The 17,693-nt window shown below is 40.8% G+C and overlaps 1 protein-coding gene across 7 annotated transcripts in view; it reads left to right on the top strand.

The window, feature by feature from the left end:
- The window catches only part of agfg1 (ArfGAP with FG repeats 1), a 55,208-nt gene that overhangs the window by 21,376 nt on the left and 16,139 nt on the right, over positions 1–17,693 (top strand). For 4 of the 7 annotated variants that reach the window (XR_004413817.1, XM_033031972.1, XM_033031971.1 and 1 more), the window contains exons 4-8: positions 2,654–2,816; positions 7,025–7,175; positions 9,352–9,474; positions 13,981–14,175; positions 15,377–15,461. Coding sequence is in view for 6 of the 7 variants with exons in the window: in XM_033031972.1 (XP_032887863.1) it covers positions 2,654–2,816; positions 7,025–7,175; positions 9,352–9,474; positions 13,981–14,175; positions 15,377–15,461 (717 nt within the window). In the remaining variant the exon portion in view is untranslated. The remainder of the gene's footprint in view (positions 1–2,653; positions 2,817–7,024; positions 7,176–9,351; positions 9,475–13,980; positions 14,176–15,376; positions 15,462–17,693) is intronic. The other 3 variants (XM_033031970.1, XM_033031974.1, XM_033031973.1) reach the window with 3 other exon arrangements.

The raw sequence follows: 17,693 nt of genomic DNA, 5'->3' as shown, positions 1-17,693 counted from the left end.
CCGTCCGTTTTAAATTCGTTTTTTTTATAGTTTTTAGTGAGTCCTGGTTTTTGTTTGTAGGGGATATGGTCTTTTTAATGTGGGGGGTAGGTGTAAACTTTATTTCTAGGTCCCTACCTGGTCGGTGTGGCAGCCTTTTCTCCGGGCTGCCCGTCGACCCGTCCTCGTGGCCTACCAGCGGGCTTGGAGTGCCGTTTCCTGGCGGGGACCGCCCAGCACCTCGGCCCCGGCGGCGGCACAGCGTTGAAGCGCTGGAGCGGAGCGGAGTGGAGCGGGCGACGCCTTGCCTGGATCGCCGCGCTGGACCGCCGAGAGCAACAGCTGCGGGTCTGCGGAGCGGAGAGGCGGCAGTGCGGCAAGGTGGCAGTGCGGAGAGGCGGCGCCGACTTTTTCATCGGGAGTCTGGGAGCTCCAAACCGGCGCGGCCTTGTCGGCTTCGGCAGCCGCGGGCTCCAACCAGGAAGCGGCCGTTCCAGGTGGCCCAGCCGCCGAAAGGACTCTCCCGACGCCGGGGCAAGACCACCCGGTGAGAACGGCCAGGGACATCGGGCCTCCGTAGAGGCAATTGCGGTGGCCTGAATAGGCCTGACTTTGGGGTGAACATGGGGTGGGGACTGGACATTGTGCCTTCCCCCACAGTGGTATCCATTGTGGGGGGATGATTTTTTTGTCTAATTTGTAGTCCTGTAGGTCTGTGTCCAAGATGGCTGCCGTGAAGAGAGAGTGGACGCTGGCGCGCTTTGGCTGCCGCTGCTCTCTCTTCACACTGTGTTTTTGATTTTCTGTTTTTGGATTGAATTCTGTTTTTAATTTGTGTCTCTGTGATGTCTTTATTACTTGTTATATTCCGATTATATGTTATTCCGATTACTATGTAAGGTGCCCTTGAGATGTCTGAAAGGCGCCCATTAAATAAAATTTATTATTATTATTATTACTTAATGTTAGGCAGCAGAGCATAAAATGTAAATTCCCGATTCCTACCCTAAACCCCACCTACCCAGTCAAATCTACAGAATCCGGTTTAATGCTGTATTGATATTGTACAACTTGGTCAATGTGCAATCATGTGATATTTCTTGGAACTGAGCAGGGAACATCTACTAGAAATATGTATTTGCTCATCCCAAGGAGAGAGTTTGCTCATTTGGTTCAAACTTTCAAAGGATGTTCCTAGATTCTATGAGGCTCCATCTTTAGCGGCCAATTTTAAGTGTTTATCCCATGATGGGTAGCAAGGAAAGCTTAAAATATTCCTATATTGTCATATGTCTAAGACTGGATAAACAAGATGGAAATAACTTGTATTCCTGTTTTCTGCCAGTGTACAGACTGGAGTTATACTGATGCTTGGGTTACCATGTCCTTGGGTCACCTTTGACAGCAACCGCCAAAACTCTTTCAGGGTTCCACGATATGTTCACCCAACAGATAGTGGCATATTGCAGTCTCTCGAATTCAAAGGAAACGTTTCAGCGAGGAAAATGGCAATGTAACTCCCGGACTTAGTTTTGCATCTGTAGCGTATTAAAGGATAAAAAAGCTTCCAATTGTTATGAAAACTGAGAGATACATTTTTTATGAAATGTAAAATCTGTTAACATGGAAACATAGAAACATAGAAAATAGGTGCAGGAGTAGGCCATTCGGCCCTTCGAGCCTGCACCGCCATTCAATATGATCATGGCTGATCATCCAACTCACTATCCTGTACCTGCCTTCTCTCCATCCCTTTAGCCACAAGGGCCACATCTAACTCCCTCTTAAATATAGCCAATGAACTGGCCTCAACTACCTTCTGTGGCAGAGAGTTCCAGAGATTTACCACTCTCTGTGTGAAAAATGTTTTTCTCATCTCGGTCCTAAAGGATTTCCCCTTTATCCTTAAACTGTGACCCCTTGTCCTGGACTTCCCCTTCCCCAACATCGGGAACAATCTTCCTGCATCTAGCCTGTCCAACCCCTTAAGAATTTTGTAAGTTTCTATAAGATCCCCCCTCAATCTTCTAACACATTCAGGATGATTAATTGAAGGAGACCGATGCCCTCTTTCATGCAATCAAAATAATTGTAGCTGAGTCAATACTATTCATTTCATTGTACATTACCGTGAAAGAATCACATTCTGAATCTTGCAGTATACACATCTATTCCTTCTCTTATTGTAACTGTATAGTTTCATTTATCTACTAGGAATGGCACTGAAACATGTTTGGGTTATTTTGCTTATACCAACGCACATAAATGTGCTGCCGTGATGTAATGCACCAAAGCTGTTCTCATTGTCATTCTCTTCAAAATATCTGTTTAGTTTAGAATTCCATGTTTAGAAAAAAATTGTGTCAATGTTTTTCCTTGTTTGGTGTAATCCTTATTCAGCCTTAATTACTGGAAATGCTGACATTTATTGCCCACCCCATATCACTTGATAAACATGGAGTCACGTTTGGTTCAGAAATGGAAAGTTAAGTATACTCACTGTTGGAATAAATGTGGAATGGCTTCATTGTGTCAGTGTTGCCTGAGTGGCGTTCTGATTTATCGTGGCAGCACTGATGCTTCTTCAACACAGTGCTAGTCTTTTGATGACCATTGCTGCTCTGACCGGTACTTTGTTTCATCATGATTCATTTTGTGCTTTCTTCTCTGTTAGGTTTGTGCCGGCTGAACGAGCCTGGGCCGTAGCAGCAGCCCATGCATCTATTTCAGGTTCCTCCGCCAGCAGTGCAAGTAGTACTCCAGAAATAAAGCCGGGAAAGTCGCAAACCTCTGACACAACACCTGCTCTTCCTCTGAATAAAGGGACACCAACCCAAGTAAGTCTTCTTCCTCTTGCGTATGGCATGCACAGCCTAAAGTTGTAAGACAACTTGTTCTATTTGATCTTATTTGATTGTACATGCCAGGTTGATTGCATTTGTCGAAGGTTGCAATCTTCCACCCTTCCCAAGTAAGTAAAGGCTCGCAGTTGAATCAAATTTTCATAATTATGTAATTTATCTCAAATGGCCTATCATGCCAGTTAAAGTGGCAGCAAGATCGGCAAAATGAATAAGAAAAACAACTAATTAATCCCATGTTGGTGGAAAGAATGGGCACTAATGATTGGAGAGACACAAAATGCTGGAGTAACTCAGTGGGCTGACAGCGTCCCTGGAGAACATGGATAGGTGGTGTTTCAGGTCAGTACCCTGCTTCAGAGCCAATCTGAAAAGTCGCCTATCCATGTTCTCCAGGGATGCTGCCTGACCCGCTGAATTACTCCAGTATTTTGTGTGTGTCTCTCCTTGGTAAACCAGCATCTGCAATTCTTTGATTTTCAATGCACCAAAAATGCCACAGTTTTCACTGTGGGTGCATCTGAAAATCAAAGTCCAAATTGTGTGCAAAATTTCTTAGTTTACCTGAACTGTGATGTGTTTAATTGTGTGAGAATTCTTTCATATTTTTCTTTTTTCCTATACATTAATAGTAGCAGCATTAAATAAGATTAATCCATGTAAATCCATTTAATCTCCAAATATTACTCATAGTTTTTGGAAATTGAATTATCTTTTAATTTTTTTTAATATGTCTCTATATCTTAATTTGAAGAGATTTCTGGAGGCTGTGCAATGACCACAATTGTCAGAATCTTTTACCAAAATGATTAATTTATTAAAGCACTGGGGCTAGTTTTATGATCGGGCCCAACTGTGCCATGATTTTTAAACTACCAGAAATGATTTGTGCTGGATACAATTGAATATAAAATTCTTCGATTTTTGTTTCTCTATGGCTTGGGTTTTACAGTAAAATCAAACATGTGGAATCTGCCTTGGATCGTCAACATTTACTTAACAGCCACCAAGACTCGGCTTAATATAATCTAAATTCTGGTACGTTCACCGTGTAACATCTGACAATACTGAACTGGAACATCAATCAGGATTACAAAGTCAGATCCCTGTGTGGTACTTGAATGCACAACTTCTTAACAGACCTTTGTCTACCATAAATAGGAATATTCCAACAGGTGACATTAAATTACTTTACTAGTTTATTTATTTTAAAACTATGATTGTAGATAAAATGTGTAAGAAAGATCTGCAGATGCTGGTTTAAATCGAAGGTAAACACAAAATGCTGGAGTAACCCAGCGGGACAGACAACATCTCTGGAGATAAGGAATGGGTGACGTTTCGGGTCGAGATCCTTCTTCAGACTGATCTCGGGAGTGGGCGGGACTGAGATACAATATAGTCGGAGACAGTAAAACTGGTGGGCGAACTGGGAAGGGGGAAGGGATGGAGAGGGAAAGCAAGGGCTATTTGAAGTTAGAGGAGTCAATGTTCATACTGCTGGGGTGTAAGCTACCCAAGCGAAATATGAGGTGCTGTTCCTCCAATTTGTGCTGGGCCTCACTCTGACAATGGAGGAGGCCCAGGACAGAAAGGTCAGATTGGGAATGGGAGTGAGGCCCAGGGCAAATTGGAGGAGCAGCACCTCATATTTCGCTTGGGTAGCATACACCCTAGCGGTATGAACATTGACTTTTCTAACTTCAAATAGCCCTTGCTTTCCCTCTCCATCCCCTCCCCTTCCCAGTTTTCCCACCAGTCTTACTGTCTCCGACTACATTCTATATATGATTGTAGATAGTTATTTTATTAATTTTACGTGCATGTATTTTTGATTGCAGCTTGTTAGTTTATATTGAAACTATGATTGTAGGTAGTTCTTTTATGAGGAATTACTTGCATGTATTTTTGACTGCAGCTTGTGAGCAGATTGATGAAGCTAGTTTCCACCTGACCCACATACTTATTATGACAGCAAAATATTGCATAGAACAGCACAGCATATGAACAAATCCTTTGGCCCACAATGTCTGTGCTGAATTAAACTAATCTTCCCTGATCCATTCCCCGTTTATGCTTGTGCTTAACTAAAAACCACTAAATGTCCCTGTCGCTGCTCCACCGCCACTCCTGGCAGTGTGTTCCAGGCACCCACCATTCCCTTGTGTAAAACAAAAACTTGTCCTGCACAACTCCTTTAAACTATGCTCCTCGCACCTAAAGCTATGCGCTCTAGTCTTTGACATTTCAATTTATTTTCTCTTTAGAAATGTAGCTGACCTTTTTAGTTATTCCAACATTTTCATTATTTCTTTAATGGTCCTGTTAAATGTGTAATTAAGGCACTTTTCAACAGTTTGACATTAAAATAACATAACAATTTTTCCTTGACTTTCTAATGTTGGACAGGTGCAGTTTATTGGCCAACTGAATTGATTTCCCTTCTTGAAAAGAAAAATATTGTATGGAAAATTATTCAGAAATTTGAAAATAAAACCATTTTACAAAATAAAAAGTTTTAATTTCATGGAGACTCACATACTAGATAATGGAAGGCTAATTATTGAGAAGTATAATTTGTCAATCCATTACTTGCAACGGAAGTACCTTTGTTGCTCTTTTCATCACAATTGGGCAACCTTTTTCAGTCTTTAAGACTACGAATGACTGACTGGACAAAACAGAAATCCTGCAAATAATGGTAATTATAGACTATATTTTACTGTACCGAGAGATTTGATTGTCATTTACAGAGGTGGCAGTGATTCCCTCCAGGATGTGACATTCACAGTTATTAATTTTACATTATTATCCATTAATTTAAGCGGAATGGTAGTGCCCTACAGCTTCACTGCACCATGTGCTGTAATAGTGACAGTCTCCAAATAAATTAATGCCCGTAATATATTAATAATTGCCTTTTGTTTACTTTAGCTGGAGTTAAGATTAGTTGAGCCACAATGAACTGCAGATACTGGTTTACCAAAAAAGATACAATGTGCTGGAGTAGTTCAATGGGTAAGGAAGCATCCCTGGAGAACATGGATAGGTGACGTTTCAAGTTGGGACCCTTCTTCAGTCTCAGTCCTGACCTGAAATGTCACTCCATAATTTCTAGAGATGCCTCCTGATCCGTTGAGTGATTCCAACACTCTGTGTATTTTTCCTCAGATTAGTTGATAATAAGTAGATAATAAGTGTGATCTGAAGGTCACTGTAATAGTGGTGCAAACAGTTAATCTAGCCTTTCAAAAGTAATTTGACTCTCAGTCATAGAGTCATACAGCATGGAAACAGCCTAACTTGCCCATGCCAACCAAGATGCCCTGTCTACGCTAGTCCCATCTGCCTGTAATTAGCCCATATCCCTCTAAACCTTTTCTTTCCATGTACCTATTGGTTGAAAAACTGTGGGAAAATAATATGTAAGGCTACAGAGAACAAGTGGAAGAATTGAACTAGCATGGATTCATTTGGTTGAATGAGTGCCTCCTGTGTTATAATGATTCAATTACTTAAAATGTTTTGTGCTTAGAAAGTTATGCAATGAATATTTCTGATGATTGTGCTATTTGCCTGGGAGAGTAAGCACAGTCGAACCTACTGCGGAACATTAGTCAGAGAAAGTAAACTTATTCAAAGAATCGTATAGTATCAAGTAATTTTTTTTTAATGGTTTATTTCATCAACTATTAATTATTAAGAATGTTAGAATTGCGGACTATAAAATTACAAAAAGGATGTCAAAGGGCTCATAATTGTTCATTTGTTTCATTGGACGCCACAAGTTAGATAGAGCTCTAGGGGCTAGTGAAATCAAGGGATATGGGGAGAAGGCAGGCACGGGTTATTGATTGGAGACGATCAGCCATGATCACAATGAATAGCCTCCTACACCTATTTTCAATGTTTCTGTGTAACTTGTTTCCCACCAAAATTATTAATTATTCAAAAATCACCCAAAATGGTGGTTGATTTCTGGCAAAACTCTGGAAAATTCTGAGATAATTTTCCCAGTTTTGGAGATGACAGATGCTCGTGAGTTATCATTTAGTGAGTTTAACGAATGCTGATTTCATTGTAGACTGCCATTTGTCAACCTTTATATCCAATGCTCGTTGGAGCAAGACCTTGTCAGTTTGAGACTGAAGTAAAGCTAAAATTGTGATCACATTTGCTTGAAGTCCCCAGCAGCGAGTCGATCCCAAGGGTCACAACAGGAGAAGAAAGTGGCTCCATTTGACCTCCTCGCAGACCTTGGAGGGGACATTTTCGCTACTCCACAGTCTGCACCTCCATACTTTGCAAACTTTGCACATTTTAACAGTCACACAGGTAAGATGCTGTTTACTGGTTATGTTATCTGTGATGTTGTGACCTTAAGTGATCAAGGTATTTCTTAAGCAATCAAAAGTTTGGACTTTAGAAAAACTATATTTAATTTTTCCTTAAATAGTGCAGTTTCATAACTGTATCAGCAGCTATTAAAGAGAATATTTAATTGCAGATTGATTCTTCAATAAGTTAGACTAACATCATTTAGTTAAGATTTCAAAAGGTACCTAGAACTAGTGTGATGCTTGACATGGAATATTCGACGAGTATTTCATGTGAATGTTTTGGTTACTACACCACACAACACTCAGGGTATTTTGGATGTCTCATTCTTCTCAAGATTTCTTTGAAGTCATCTACTGGCAAATATCTGAATGTTAGCTTATAATTAGAAATTTTTAGTTGGAAGAATAGTATTAGGCCAAGGGCATGTGGAAAAGAAGTGGCGCTGCTAATCTTCTGGAGAACTTCCTATATTTTGTTTATTCTCCAGTCTAAAAAATATTCAAGCTATTTTGTTGCATTAGTAAATTGATAGTTTGTATTAAAGGTGCAAGTTAAGAGAATTAATGTAGTTGCATGGTACAAAGGAAAAAAGAGCTTCACTCTTTGGTCACAAAACTGCTGGAGAAACTCAGCGGGTGAGGCAGCATCTATGGAGCGAAGGAATAGGTGACGTTTCGGGTCGAGACCCTTCTTCAGACTGATGTGGAGGTGGGGGGGCAGGAAGAAGAAAGGAAGACGCGGAGACAGTAGGCTGTGGGAGAGCTGGGATGAGGAGGGGAAGGAGGGAGAAAGCAAGGACTACCTGAAATCGGAGAAGTCAATGTTCATACCGCTGGGGTGTAAACTGCCCAAGTGAAATATGAGGTGCTGCTCCTCCAATTTGCGGTGGGACTCACTCTGGCCATGGAGGAGGCCCAGGACAGAAAGGTCAGATTCGGCATGGGAGGGGGAGTTGAAGTGCTGGGCCACCGGGAGATCAGGTTGGTTTGTGCGAACCAAGTGGAGGTGTTGGGCGAAGCGATCTCCAAGCCTACGCTTGGTCTCACCGATGTAGAGCAGCTGACTCTTTCTTTGTATCGTTAGCAGAGTACTATTGTAGAATATCAACATGCATTCTTCTTGATTCCAGTAATAGTTCACAACCCTGATAGTACATTATGATGCTATGAAATCACATGCCGAATATAGGATCAACAGTCGATCTCCACAAAACTGACGTTCCACTGTACCAAAGGATTTCCACTGATGGTAACAAAATCCTGAACTGCAAATGGTTTTACTTTGCAGTGATCAAAGTATTGCGAATCTTCCCCAATGTGACTGTTATGTTGTGTAGTTTACCACGGTTGCAGACTCAAAGACACAAGTCTCAAAATCCTTTTTTCTTGCACCACTTGCACCTTTACCTTGTATTGACTGCATTTATACAAACTAAGGGGGCAGCCAGATCTAGATACAGCTCCTCACCAGGTTATGAACACCAGATTTATGTATAATCTGTACATACAATCAAAGTGGGATGAATTTGCCAGCTGCTTCCAGGCTGCTCGCATCTCCTTTTTCCTGGGAACTTTTTATGCGGGAGCATTTGCAACTTGCAAATGTCCTGGATATGAACAGTTTATAAAAATGGAACCCTACTGTAACCTGGGGGAAGACCTGTATAGGCCTTTCGGTGCTGGATGCTGCTCTTGATCTAAAACAAATGGCATAATTTCCCCCATAATCTTTACAGCATTATTGTCGAATGACAGAAACAATAGTCATCCTTTCAACTTTCAATTTATTACAGATGATCAAATAACTGCACTGCATTCCTCAACATACACATCTCATCACCTGGGGAAACTAATGTGTTTCTCCAATTATTCCCATTATTTTTAGGGATACCAATCTATATGAATTTTTACCGGTTAATACTAAATAGGAAGGCTTGGTTAACGACTATTAGAAAATTCTATCTAGGACAGAGTACACAGTTTATCCCACGTACGCATAATTGTGTATGGTTGTCTTGTATATATGTATTGAAGATGTCTACAGTCATGAGTTGTGTACAGTTTTGTGACATTATCTCATTCATGCTGGTTTATTTGTGGTGCATGGTTTTCATATCCATTAACATTTAGTTTTCTTTTTCCATTTCTTTTCCTCCATGCTACTGTTCCAGCTTCCAACTCTATGAATACAGATTTTGCAAACTTTGATGCATTTGAAAGTTGTAATGCTTCTGATAGTTTTGGAAGTTTCTCCTCAGCAAGTCTGCCATCCTTCCAGTCCAACAGTTCAGGTAGTGGTAGCTGTAACTGCCCAGTTTCACATTTTTAAGTTGCGTTTGTGCATGTGTTCATGTGTGTGTGTGTGTGCATTTAACCACGCACCCACATACCTAAAGGAATTTCAGTCCTGTTATTTTTTCTAGTTTTTGATCCATTATGTGAAAGCAGTAAGTGTTGAAAATGTAACGTAACAAGACCTTGCAAGACAAAGCCTCTAAGCAGCTAAAAATATCAACAAAATCACAAACATGATAGCTTAAGGGCCTGTCCCACTTTCACAACCTAATTCGCGGCCTCTGCCAAGTTTGCCCTTGACTCATACTCGCAGCATGGTCGTCACGAGGTTGTAGGTAGGTCGTAGCAGGTCGTGATGATAATTGTAGGTATTTGTGGCATCAAGTAGGTCGGGGCGTTTTTTCAACATGATGAAAAATGTCCACGAGTAAAAAAGTTGTGAATTAGGTCGTGAAAGTGGGACAGGCCCTATAGGCTCAAATTCAGAAGAGGGAAGTGAAAAGACTCTATTTTTTATGTTTCAATTTAATCATGTTAAACGCAGGATGCATTGACAAGGAAGATATCTATAATAATAATAATAAATTTTATTTATGGGCGCCTTTCAAGAGTCTCAAGGACACCTTACAAAAATTTAGCAGGTAAAGGAAAAACATGTAAGGGGAATGAAATAAATAGTAGAGACATGACTAGTACACAAAGTAAAGACAGAATACAATTCAAAACACAATATGAGGCAATTAATGCACAGATGAAAAGGGAGGGGGACGTGGGGCTAAGGATAGGCAGAGGTGAAGAGATGGGTCTTGAGGCGGGACTGGAAGATGGTGAGGGACACGGAATTGCGGATCAGTTGGGGGAGGGAGTTCCAGAGCCTGGGAGCTGCCCTGGAGAAGGCTCTGTCCCCAAAACTGCGGAGGTTGGACTTGTGGATGGAGAGGAGATCGGCTGATGTGGATCTGAGGGACCGTGAGGGTTGGTAGGGGGAGAGGAGGTCAGTGAGATATGGGGGGGGCAGATGGTGGAGGGCTTTGTAGGTGAGGACCAGGATTTTGTAGGTGATCCGGTGGGAGATGGGAAGCCAGTGAAGTTGTTTGAGGACTGGAGTGATGTGATGCCAGGATTTGGTGTGGGTGATGAGTCGGGCGGCTGCGTTCTGGACCAGTTGGAGTCGGTTGATGTAGGTGGAGCTGATGCCAAGGGGAAGTGAGTTGCAATAGTCCAGTCGGGAGGAGATGAAGGTATGGATGAGTCTTTCAGCAGCGGGAGGTGTGAGAGAGGGTCTGAGTTTGGCGATGTTGCGGAGATGAAAGAAGGAGGTTTTAATGACATGGCGGATGTGAGGCTCAAGGGAGAGGGTGGAATCAAAGATCACGCCAAGGTTGCGGGCCTGGGGAGATGGGGAGAGTGGTGCCGTCGATGGTGAGAGTGGGGTTATTGATTTTGCTGAGTGTGGCTTTGGAGCCTATGAGGAGGAATTTTGTCTTACCGCTGTTGAAAAAAAAATCTATACACACACACTGTTTATATACTTGCCAGTGCAATTTGTGTTTTCTCCAATTCCTCTGATTTTTGAAATATTAAGCTGAGAAATCTGAATTTGATTTGTCATTTTTAAAGTGTTTTTAAGCTGCTTCAGTTATTTTCTCACCAGCTCTTCATTTTGGAAATATATTTTCTTTGGATTGATTCTCCCTGGAAGACAACACTGGTATAGGGCCTGTCCCACTTTCACGACCTAATTCACGACCTTTTTTACTCGTGAACATTTTTCATCATGCTAGAAAAAATGCCCCGACCTACCTGATGCCACGAGTACCTGCGACATACCTACGACCTCCCTCGACCCACCTACAACCTACCTACGACCTCCTGCAACCCCGTGACGACCATGCTGCGAGTCACGGGCAAACTCGGCAGAGGTCGTGAATTAGGCCCTTAACTTCTCCCAGTTAGTTTCCATTCATTTCTCTTCCACACATAATCCATTTAAAGTTTATTTCATTTCTGGGCTGCAGTTATGGTGACTTTGCCACTGCTCCTCATATCCCATCTCTAGTGGTTTTCCTTTACTGTAGGGTGCCTTGAGGTGCAGTGCATCTTCTTATATTGCCCCTTATCTTATTAAACGATGTTTATCCTTTTGTACTTACTTTATTTTACACAAGATAGTTCTATATTTTTCCCCTTTGTATTTTTGAGTCCCTTTGATCCTGTGAATGTTTTTTTTATGTTTATTACATAGACCATTTAGTTGTGAACTTTTAAAGAAGCTGCCGACAATAAATTTTGTAGCGAAGACATGAGGCACCTTGAAAAGATGCTGAGTGCTGGAGGAACTTCACAGCTCTGATATGTACAAAAGGACTTGGTACACACAAGGACACACTCTGGAACATTTTAAAGACACAAAACATGAATACTGCGGAGCATTTAATTTATAATAAAATGTACTTTAATTGTAATTATGAAATTAGCTAGCTGCCTTGATCCTGAAGGATAAATGATCGAAACCCATCATTGCAAAGAATACACTGTTGACTTGTCACAGCAATTGTACATGAAACCTTACTCTGTGTGCCTTATTTCCCTATTCTCAACAAAATAGATGGAATAGAGCAGAATTTCTATGCAAGTTTTCAACCATTTTATGAGCTCTGATGCTTAAATATAAGGGCTTTCCAAATGAGGCAAACAATAAACAGAGGAATAATAGATTTTGTCAGTCTAATTATGTTATATATGATATTAAATCATGACCTATAATTTGTGAGGGTGATGACAGAAACAGCTGGCACTTGGTGTAATGGCACTGTTAAGCTGACAGGAGATTTTGCTGATTGCTTATGATTAAAGGTTGATACCCAAATGTTGCTGTCAGTGCCTCCTGCTGCTGTGGTCTTTATGGATGTAAATAGCAGAATCAAAGATTTTCTGGGTTTTAGCACACCGTTATTTGTTGAATGAGATATAATTCTCATTAGGTATTGAATGAATTATAATTCTCATTATGGAATAATTACCTGTCATCTTCCAGTCCTTGCTATACAGAGTTTCGGTCTGGCAATTTTCACTCCCTCAGAAGAACACTTCCAAATTACATGATTTCTTTGAAATAAAATAATTTATTTACAAGTTCACAAGTTATAGGAGTAGAATTAGGCCATTCGGCCCATTGAGTCCACTCCGCCATTCAATCATGGCTGCTCTGCCTCCTAATTCAATTTTCTTGCCTTCTCCCCATAACTCTTGACACCCATTCTAATCAAGAATTTGTCTATCTCTGCCTTAAAAATATCCACTGACTTAGCCTCCACAGCCCTCGTTGGCAATGAGTTCCATAGATTAACTACTAGATTCATTTAGACCAACAAATCAATTTAGAAAAATCCTTTGATATTTCAGCTTCTGCTTTGATACCTAGTATATCCAGACTTTATTTTGCTTTTCCCCCAAAAATTAGAACATTAATAAAAATGAATGATTTTTTTGCATCCTGGTTTGGATCAGCCAGCTTGATGCCATTCATTCTTAATGTCACAGTAGCCTCACATTTGGTAGGTGACTGCAGTTTCCGTTGGTCAGTCTGCTTTAATCTCAATGGATAGCGATTTTTCATGAACAGTATCTCCCACTGGTGATAGGATGGCAAAGCCCCATATTTTGTCATTTCCACAGCACATATATGTTTTTTTTCCCATCGTGACAGGGAAAAGTGAGGATCACATTCCTCTACCCAAGTTTTTGTTAGGGGAGCATATAGCCTGGATGGTATGCTCAATTTTAAGTAGAATTGTTTGAAGATGAAGTAATCTTCCAGAAAATAAAGGCAAATTATTCTCCAGTAATAGTGAATTAAGTTTCTACGTTGTTATAGACTGGACTAGTATCCACGTGAACCAACAAAGCATGAAAGTGTGAAACTATTTGGTTTACGGTGTATTTTTGGTTTCAAGTGTGAAATGTTCCAGAGTTTGGCTTGTTCCGTTTGCTGTACTTGTTCCTTTTAAATTAAATTTGAATTCAACTTGTTATGCTTAAAGAGATTTATACACGTCTTTGAGACTTAATTGGCATTAGGAGTATTCATTGATTGAATTAACTTCTCATTAACGTGCTACCGTTCATTTCAACTATGGACAACATTTTGAATGCCATCGTTAAGTTGTAATTCCATTCGCAAGAACGTACAATCTGATACAAAGGATAATTCAATGATTCACAAGTTAAATGACAGGTGTCAGGGGTTATGGGAAGAAGGAAGGAGAATGGGGTTAGGATGGAGAGATAGATCAGCCATGATTGAATGGTGGAGTAGACTTGATGGGTCGAATGACCTAATTCTGCTCCTAGCACTTCTGACCTTATGATATTATGTAACACAATTCAGTAGAAATGCAGATGTATTCAAGTTGCTTATTTGTAGCTCCAGCTGAATGATACTTGGGGTTCTCTAGTGCTAATGACAATTCTTTTTCCAAATATTCTTGTTCTTCTCTCATCAGGTGGATCCTCTGCATCAACAAATGCTCATTTTGCAAATTTTGATAACTTCCCCAAATCTTCTAGTGCCGACTTTGGAGCTTTCTGTTTCTCTGGAAGTGACACATCAGTAATCAAAGCGCATGCTGTTAGTGAAGATAAATACGCAGCCCTTGCTGACCTAGATAACGTTTTCAGCAGTAATACGCAAACACAAGGTAAATTCACTTGGACACCACTGAGCTGCAGTAAGGTTCTGCGTTACTTGGCAGTGTTGGTAGCTGAGTATCATCAGTCGTTCGCTACCTAATCCAAGTAGCTCTTTGACACTAGCTTGGTCTTATAGTGTAGGAAAGAACTGCAGATGCTGGTTTAAATCGAAGGAAGACACACAATGCTGGAGTAACTCAGCGGGACAGGCAGCATCTCTGGAGAGAAGGAATGGGTGACGTTTTGCGTCTTAAGACCTGAAGAAGGGTCTCAACCCGAAACATCACCTATTCCTTCTCTCCAGAGATGCTGCCTGTCCCACTGAGTTACTCCAGCATTTTGTGTCTAGCTTGGTCTTATAAATGTCTTATAAATAGTCTTATAAATGAATCTCAACATTTCACTGGCATCCACATCCCAGAAGTAGGATTGGAGATGCCTAACTGAGTTGGTCTATCATGTCCTCAATGTTATATTCATGTTCACCTCCAAAGACCTGAATACAAGACTCTAGGTTGACATTTCAACGTAATACTGGTGGAGCATTGAGTTGTCAGGAATAGCTCATTTTGTGTGAGATAAGCCAAACATTCATATGCTCTCGAATTGGGTTTAAATGACCCAACGTCATTATTTTGAAATCTTTATTATTTATCATTGCTATCATGTGATGAATAATATTGTATTGTGGGAAGCTCAGGGTTTGACTCGCTCTTACTGACACAACGTGCTGCAAAGTAATCACCCACAACAATTTCCATAACTCAAAACATTTCAAGTTCAAGAAAGAAATTTGATTTATAACCTCCTCAAAACAGAATGTTTGATGTATAGGAAGGAACTGGTTTAAACCAAAGATGGACACAAAAAGCTGGAGTAACTCGACGAGTCAGACAGCATCTCTGGAGAAAAGGAATAGGTGACGTTTCGGGTAAGGCCCATTGTCAGACTGAGTGTCAAGGGAAAGGGAAATGAGAGATATAAACAGTGATATAAAGATCTGCACAAAAGTAACGATGATAAAGGAAACAGGCCATTGTTTGCTGTGGGCTATGTGAAAATGAGTTACAGACTTGGGTGGGGGAGGGATGGAGAGCAACATTTTTGTGTCCACCTTTGAATGTTTGATATGTTACTTTGAAGCTCTGAAGTTTTCTTTTCCAAGCTTCATAATCATATTTTTGACATTTTCTTTTCTCCTATATTTAGGGGCAAGTAGTCAACGGACTAATTTCGGCTCAACACCTGTTGGATCTTCTGTGATGACTGCCAATCAGTCAAGCTCGGCAAACAAGTATGCAGCACTAGCAGAATTAGATAATGTCTTTAGCTGTCCAGCACCCACTAGTACGGGCATGATATTCTTCCGATTTAAATCGGAATTACGATTTTTTTTGTTTTCCTATTTATCAATTTTTTGTGCTCGATTATTTGGCGGCCAATCAACCGCTGCCTCTAAGGGGACTGCGTCCAATCACTGACCAGCTTCCCTTAAAATCCGCTTCGGCCTATATTTCTCCAATCAGCCGCTGTCTCCAAGGGCGTTTCATCCAATCACCGACCAGTGTCTCTTAAAATTCCCGTCCAGTCAACAAATCGATCTCCTGCCGTCCAATCAGCCGCTGTCTCCAAGGGTGTTGAGTCCAATCACATAATGTGCAGGTCACTCGGCGGCCAATTAGATGCAGTCTCCGAGGGACGTTGCGGCCAATCACTGACCAGCTTCCCTTGCTGAAGCAGACGATTTTCCAGCCAAAAAGAATACACGAGAAAGGAACATGTTTGCAGCTCAACTGGCAAGAAAGAAGCACAGGGAAGCCATGTTGAGCAAGTTTACAAAAAGAAAGTGTCAGGCAAAGAGGAAGTCAAATTAGAGTTTAGGTAATGTTACTTATGTCAGGTTTATCAATTACTTTTTCTGTGCTGTTTGCAGACGATGCTAGGCAAAGAAACATTTTTTGTAAAGATTTTTTTTAGTTGTATGAAGTCATTCATTTCATGAAATATTTATATTTTGTGGGTTATTTTACTGGTTATGTGTTAGAAAAATTCTAAACTTCTGTTATGTAAACTACCAGCAGAAAGCTTGGGAATCACCATCAATTTATTGAAAATGTCCACTGAACTCCCCCCCCCCTCCCCTTGACCCCGCTTGGGGCCTAACCGGCCTCCTGGACTCCCGGCCAATACTTCCTACTTTTTTTCTGGAGGTGAATATCATGCCTGCTAGTAATGTATTTAGTACAAGCAGGTAACGTGCACTGTCTCCATGGCACTTCAGAATATAGACTTTCTGAACTCAAATCGGAAACCCCACATGTAGCAGAATTACGTTTCTTGGGAGATGAGACCAAAGGCCAGTTAGTTCATTCAATGAGAACTTTACTTCCAGAACTCCATCACATTCCATGGTATACTCTCCTGCTTTTAATGTTAGAGGAAACCTTCACAACAATATTCAATTATTAGAACATTTGTGCAATGCTCCAATTGCTTATGTAGTTTCTTAAAAAGAAAAAAGAAACATATTTTCTTTGTAAAAATATATTTTTACAAACCTAGACTAAGATAAGTCATCTTCAATTTTGAAAGACGTTCTGGTACTGCAAAAAAAAAAATAGGCTGTTGCTATCAACTGATTCTGAGAGGTGGCAGAAATAGGCCAAATAGCTGCAGTCCATCGCTTTCTAGGACTTAATGCCGATGCATTTATCTTGATCAAAAGATCCTCCTATTCTGATGTAATGTTTTATTTTAAGCATGACCTTGGTTCTTTGGCCATCGGAGACAGCCTTGATCTTGATCTTGGTGGATAAATCTTATACGTGATGAAAATTATTAAGTGCAGAGGCATTCCATTATATAAGGACACCTGACACAGGTTACCACTAATAACTGGTTTATCACCCAATTCCCATCCCCAAAACACCCTTCCGGAAGCTATTCGCTTGGCAGGAATCTTTACCAGTTCTACTGTATCTTGTCCATCAGATGATTATGTAAGTCTTTTAGATCTGTAAATATGAAGTTGCACATTAAGCACATTATCTCTGCTTAAGCTGGTTCTTGGTTCTAAAGTTTTGAATATCAGTTGGTGATACCTACACCTATAATGAATGAATTAATTAATGTTTATTGGCCAAGTATTCACATACAAGGAATTTGCCTTGGAGTGCCGCCCGCAAGTGACAACATGACATACAGTGACAGTTGGGAATAAAACATTAAACATTAATAATAAAACATTATTGATTAAACATACCAGAGCAAAAGGAGGCTACAGATTTTTGGTTACTGAGTAGAGCTAGTACTCATGGGGAAAAAGGCTGTTTTTATGTCTGGCTGTGGCAGCTTTGACAGTCCGGAGTCTCCTTCCAGAAGGAAGTGATTCAAAGGGTTTGTGGCCAGGGTGTGAGGGATCAGAGATGATCTTACCCACTCGCTTCCTGGCCCTTGCAGTGTACAGTTTGTCAAAGGAGGGAAGGTTGCAGCCAATAACCTTCTCATCTGATCGGACGAATCGCTG

This window comes from Amblyraja radiata, chromosome 13 (genome assembly GCF_010909765.2).
Source record: "Amblyraja radiata isolate CabotCenter1 chromosome 13, sAmbRad1.1.pri, whole genome shotgun sequence".
In the NCBI taxonomy this organism is placed as follows: Eukaryota; Metazoa; Chordata; class Chondrichthyes; order Rajiformes; family Rajidae; genus Amblyraja; species Amblyraja radiata.
This window is presented reverse-complemented; position numbering and strand designations above follow the sequence as displayed.